At 62.2% G+C, this 5,932-nt stretch overlaps 1 protein-coding gene across 1 annotated transcript; it reads left to right on the top strand.

Moving 5' to 3' along the window:
- Nucleotides 1-971: 971 nt before the first annotated feature.
- On the top strand, nt 972-5,174 carry LMXM_17_0235 (receptor-type adenylate cyclase b; the record flags this gene model as incomplete). Its single annotated transcript, XM_003873826.1, has 1 exon — nt 972-5,174. One exon carries the CDS (start codon nt 972-974, stop codon nt 5,172-5,174), a length of 4,203 nt encoding a protein of 1,400 aa, XP_003873875.1.
- Between the last annotated feature and the right edge of the window lie 758 nt (nt 5,175-5,932).

Here is a 5,932-nt window from a genome sequence, read left to right as displayed (position 1 = left end):
CCATCCTTATTCCTTCCTTTGTGTACGCCATGCACTCACGCCCGCACGCATTCCTCGGGACACGGCGGTGCGACGGCATCGGGGGGACGATGGGGCCGCTCCCCCGATGCCCGGTGGCGGCGCGCTCTTTGCTCTGCCCGTGAGTGCTCCTTCTCATTTCCGTTCCGGCTGCGGATGGGCGACGGTGACCGCACGGCCCCTTGTCTCTCGTTATGTCTGCTGTCCGTGCGCCCAGAATGTAGCTCTCGCCCCCCCCCCCCGGGGGCCCCCTGCATGTCCGCACCCGGTGGCACCGTACGCTGGAAGGACGTGTAGCGCCGCACCCCCGCCCGTGCGCACGCACAGGCGTATGTGCGTGTGTGTGCTCTTGTATGGCCGACGCGCTCGGCCCCTGCCGGCATGGCCTCGGTGTAGTCGGCCTGACCGCGCACACACGCCCGGAGGGCGGATCGATGGAGACGGATGTGGCGACTCGCCGATGGCCTCCTTGCAACTCCTTCCCCTTTGCCGTCCCTCCCCCGCTTTCTTCTCTCTCTTCACGCGGTGGCGAGGGAGCAGGGAGTATTCCCTTGTGTTCAGCACAACGACTGCAAGGGAGCGCACGCACCCGGACAAGTCCGAGACCGACCCTCGTGTATTCCTTTCCGCTTCCTTTCAGCTGTCGCTTGTCTGGTGTTGGCTGCTGAGGAGGTGTTTCGCCACCCCCTCTCTGCCCTCCCCCGTTTTCCCTCTCCGCCTCTCTTGCGGGTCTGGCCCGCCCGTGTCCGCAGCTCTCCCTCGCCTTCACCCTCTGCGTGCGTGGGCGATTGGCCTTCATCGCTTCCTTTTCTTGCTGTTGACCAGTGCCTCTCGCCTCCCCGCCGCCCTCATCCGGGTCGGTCCTCCCGCTCCCTCCCGCTCTTTGCCGGACTGTCAGACGCTCCCACTGCCTCCTCTTTGCGAACTACTGTCGCGGCTCGCCGCACCATACAATGTACGCAGACACGACCCATCCGCGCCGCGCTTGCTGGTGCGGCGCAGGTGGCGTGGCCGGCTGTGTGAAGCAGCGACATGCGTACCGATGCTCGCGACTCCTGGCTGGAACTTTGCTGATTGTCGGCGCACTGACGCTCGCCGTATCCACGGCGCCTACGGCGTGGGCTGAGGGTGCCCACATCTCGTCGGACGAGCCTGTGTACCTGCTGAACGCCATGTACTCGTTGAGTGATTACAGTGCGAATCATGCAAAGGCTCTGTGGCTGGGCATCGACTCCGCGCTGCACGCGGCTAGCTACACCGCCGCTGGCGGCCGCCCCATCAGGATCATTGAACCGGACCCGAAGGTAGACCTGTCGGACATTGTAGCGGTCGTGAAGAAGGCGCTCAAAGACTACCCGTCGCTTCTTGGCGTGATTGGGCCGTACTCTGACACGTACCTTGGTGCCTTGATGAGCAGCCCTGAGATTCAGAGCAGCGGGCTGATGTTCCTGGGCCCGTTCACCGGGTCTAGTGCTTTGCGTGTGTGGAACGAGAACTTGTACTTCACGCGCGCGGAGCCGCGGCTGGAGATCATGGCAATGGTAAAGCACATAGCCAATACATTCCGCGCTCGCCGCACGGCGTTCATGTATCTGACGGGCGAGTGGTTCGGCAGCTTCGAGCACGAGCACATTGTGGAGGTGATGACGTCTCTCTCGCTCGACCCGCCGGCGGTGTACTCCGTGCCGTACTCGCCGAAGAAAACTGGCTTTGACAAGGACGCCTTCGACGCGATGGCGGACACGCACCCGCAGGTGATCATACTCTGGGGAATACCTGGTGAGCAGGTTGCGGGGCTCCTGCAGGCTGTGCTGACGGACCCGCGTACGTCGTCGGCGTACATCATGACCTGCTTTGCGCTGCAGCAGATGACATTCCAGGTGTACTACGACCTTGCGATGGCTGGGAAGCTGACGCCTGTAGACGGGCAGATTATATCGAGCGCTACATCCTTTCCGCTGACGGAACCTGCGTCGATCCATCTGAAGGTCTTCAGGGCACAGATGGGGGAGTACATGGTGAAGACCGACCGCGTGGACGCGAGCCTGTGGGCCGACGAGGCGAAGGCTGTGCGGCAGTACGGCCCGTGGGTGCGTGAGGCGCCGCCGTCGGACTCTGATGCATACGTGAACAACTTCTTCAACGAGCACCCGTGCGTAACGCAGCTGATGATTGCTGGGTGGATTTCTGGCTCGCTGATCGCGCAGACGGTTGAGGAGGAGAGCTGGATCGCGGATCGGACGGCGTACCGAAAGTACATATTCGCTCAGCAGCGCTACATCATAGGCGAGGACTTTGTTCTTGGTGACTACGGCGGACCGTGCTCGTTGATCGCCGAGTTCCTGGGCGCTGTGTGCTACTGTAACCAGGGTGGGTACACGGCGGTCCTTTCGCGGCTCGACGAAGCCGTGTGGACCATTATTGACCGCTCTGGCGTCAGCTTCACCGGGAAAAGCTGTTACTCCGATGGAGCCGCCCTCCCGCGGCCGCTGAACTTCCTGACGCTGGTGTACGTGGATTACCCCGATCTCATGAACGCTGCACGGAGTTTCCATCGTGCGGTAAATGCCTTCATCGAATACAACGAGTTTATGGAGCGCCAGGTAACCTTTGGGTCTCTCGTAGTAACAGAGCGCAGTGCGCAGCCGTTACTGGAAAGTCGTCTCGAGGAGGACGTTGTCCACATGCTGTCAGGCACGCTAGTGAGGGGTGTGAACGTTGGTGAGTACTTGGTGCCCTCCCCCCTCTACCCTCGGCCACACCTAGTAGAGCCGTTAAGAAACTACGTGTATCTGATGCCAACGCTTGAGCAGCAGATGTTCGTGCTGTACGCGAAGCTTTCGGTTGTGAGGGGCGTGACGTCGATCGACTCGACCGTACATGTGATCATGCACGGCTACCCCAGCGATGAGCTAGCGAACATCACCGCTGTGCTGTACAAGTCTGCTGCGACGCTCAACTACAAGAATCCGATTGTGACTGCGGTGCCCTCCACGGAGACTGTTGGGAGTGCGCTGGTTCGCAGGCGGATCAACTTCGTGCTTGCCGTGACCGCTGCGGATGTAGCTGACATCGTCGACTTTCTGGTTGAGGAGGAGTCATCGATTGTTGTGATAGTCTTCGATGACTTGGTGATTCAGTACCCCACGCTTGTCACTGCCCTCAAGTCGAAGCCGGCGTCTGTGCAGGCGCGCGTGATCACGTTCAGTAACCTGCCGCTCTGGAGCGACACGTCGGAGAGCGCGCATGCTGCTTACCCTCTTCTCCTAAGCTTTCATGGGGCGATGGAGGATCCTGTGAACTATACGCCAGGTGCCCTACGTGACATTGTGACTGGGGTGTTCATGCTGCAAGTTCTCTCGAATACGGCCAAAGCGAACTCTTCTGCGCTCAAGGAAACAATATACAGTACCCATGTCGTCGCAGCTAGCGGCTTGTCCTTTGGCAGGTTTCAGTGGGGCTGCACCACGACGCCAACGGAGAGCCTCTGTGTGCACCAAAACTACGGTGCTCAGGGCATCGTGATGCTGTCCGTGCAGCGGATGCTGGACCCGACGGTGCCGATGCTCTCCTCTCCAATGACGCCTACCATGGAGTATAGCCCGCGCCTGGGGTCGCATGCGCTGACACCTGCGCAACGCGCCGGCGTTATTGCTGGCTGCGTCGTGGGTGGTGTGGTGCTGATCACAACTTGCACGCTGATTCTGTACTGCTGCATCGACAGCCGCGACAACGACGCCGCGCCGAAGGACGGTGACGAGCCGGTGACGCTGGTCTTCACGGACATCGAGAGCAGCACTGCACTGTGGGCGGCGCTGCCGCAGCTGATGACTGAGGCGATTGCTGCGCACCACCGTGTGATCCGGCAGCTGGTGAAGAAGTACGGGTGCTACGAGGTGAAGACGATCGGCGACTCGTTCATGATCGCGTGCAAGAGCGCGCACAGCGCTGTGAGCCTTGCGTGCGAGATCCAGACGAAGCTGCTGAGGCACGACTGGGGTACTGCGGCGCTGGACAGCGCGTACCGCGAGTTCGAGCTTGCGCGCGTGGACACTCTGGACGACTACGTGCCGCCGACTGCGCAGCTGAGCGAGGAGGAGTACGCTGCGCTGTGGTGCGGGCTGCGCGTGCGCGTGGGGATCCACACGGGGCTGGCCGACATCCGGTACGACGAGGTGACGAAGGGGTACGACTACTACGGTGACACGCCGAACATGGCTGCGCGCACGGAGGCTGTTGCGAATGGCGGGCAGGTTATCGCGACGGAGGCGGCGTGGTGGGCGCTGTCGAACGACGAGCGCGCGGGCATTGCGCACACGGCGATGGGGCCGCAGGGGCTGCGCGGCGTGCCGTTCGCGGTGGAGATGTTCCAGCTGAACGCTGTGTCTGGCCGCCGTCACGCTGCGCTGCGCACTGAGATCGAGGCGATCGTGCCGGATGAGACAGCGACGGAGACGGCCTCGAGCGCTGCAGGCGCGCTGCTGTCGTCTGTGGGGACGATGAACGGCCCTGCTGCTGGCGTTGCCTTCGTGCTGGTGAGCTGCTTTGCGCCGTACCCCGTTGCGCAGCGCGTGCGGGAGCTGCAGCCGCTGCTGAGCAAGTGGGGCGTTGGCGCGCCGCCGCGGAGTTGTGCTGTGAGCGAGGAGGACTACTGCCAGGGGCTGGTGAACCGTCTTGCGGTTCGCATTACGACGGTGTTGCAGGCCCGCCAGCAGATGCGCAACAACGAGGCTGGGGTGTCAGGAGATATACAGAACTTTATCTCTAGTGGATTGCTGAACCCGTTCCTGGGTGAGGGCAGCTTTGTCGCAGACGGCGCGAGGGCACGGCATTCGGGGCTGACAGCGGTGCCGCCCTCTGCGGAACCGTCTGCGATGCGCGAGTCGCGTCTCTGGAGACGACCGGTCTCGGGTGGTTTCTTACCGTTGGCGACGTTGGTAGGAAAGGATCACTGCAGTTTGAGCTTCGCGGGGTTCCATGATGAGGTGGTGCCCTTCACAGCTCAGGCGTCGCGGCGGCCTTCAGAGGCGCACAATTCGCGGAGTGCGAGCGTGTCTTGCGAGGTGGTCGTTGTGCGAATGCCGATGAAGCTAGGGTGCCGCCGCCGCCCAAGCTTGCTGGAGCCGTTGGCGGAGGATGTGACCGATGAGGCGTAGTCTGGGGGGGGCCGGGAGCTCGCCTTCGGCAGCTGTGCCGGTGGTGGCAGGCTTGTTTTGCTTCGCATCACGTCTCTGTGCTGTGTGCGCTCCGTGGCGGGGTTGAGTGAATGGCTGCGCACAGCATGACGCGAGCGGGATGATGTGTGCGCTTAGTGCAAGGCGTGCCGATTCGGACTCCGCCGTCACCCCCGCCCCTCCACAGATGCCCCCCACCGCCTTCTGAGATGTGCGACGCGGGAGAGGGGAGCAGCGTGTGTGCGACAGCGCGTTCACCTGTGCCTCGGCTGAGAATGGTGCCACTGCCTCCCCCTCTGTGCGTGAGGGGTATCGGCAGACATGACCACGGCCACTCCTACCCCGCACCCCTTCTCTGTCCGACCAGCTACCCTCTGGCCTGAGGGTCTTCTAGTGTTTTTGTGCCTTTGTGTATGAGGGGTCTGCCGAGGCACTTCCGCGGCTGATGGCTCGATACTGGTAGCCCAGCGCATGTTGGTGTCTTGTGTGTGCGTGTCAGCCGTGCTGGGTTTTTGCTCACGTTCGTGTGTCTTGAGGTTGCGCTCTGACTGTCCGTGGACGACTCGTGCTTTCGTTTTACTGATCTTGCCATTTTACCCCACACACCCTCGGACTCTCCGCCACTTCTCATCCCTCGTGGCCTCCTTGTTTTTTTTTTCTGCCTTGTCCCGATTCACGAGTATGCCGCATCGCAGTGGAGGGGGAGGGGGGATGCCCCGCCGCGAGTGTGCTGGTGTGCG

Source organism: Leishmania mexicana, chromosome 17, assembly GCF_000234665.1.
Source record: "Leishmania mexicana MHOM/GT/2001/U1103 complete genome, chromosome 17".
Classification (NCBI taxonomy): Eukaryota; Euglenozoa; class Kinetoplastea; order Trypanosomatida; family Trypanosomatidae; genus Leishmania; species Leishmania mexicana.
Note: the sequence above shows the minus strand (reverse complement) of the source record. Positions and strands in the feature narration are given on the sequence as shown.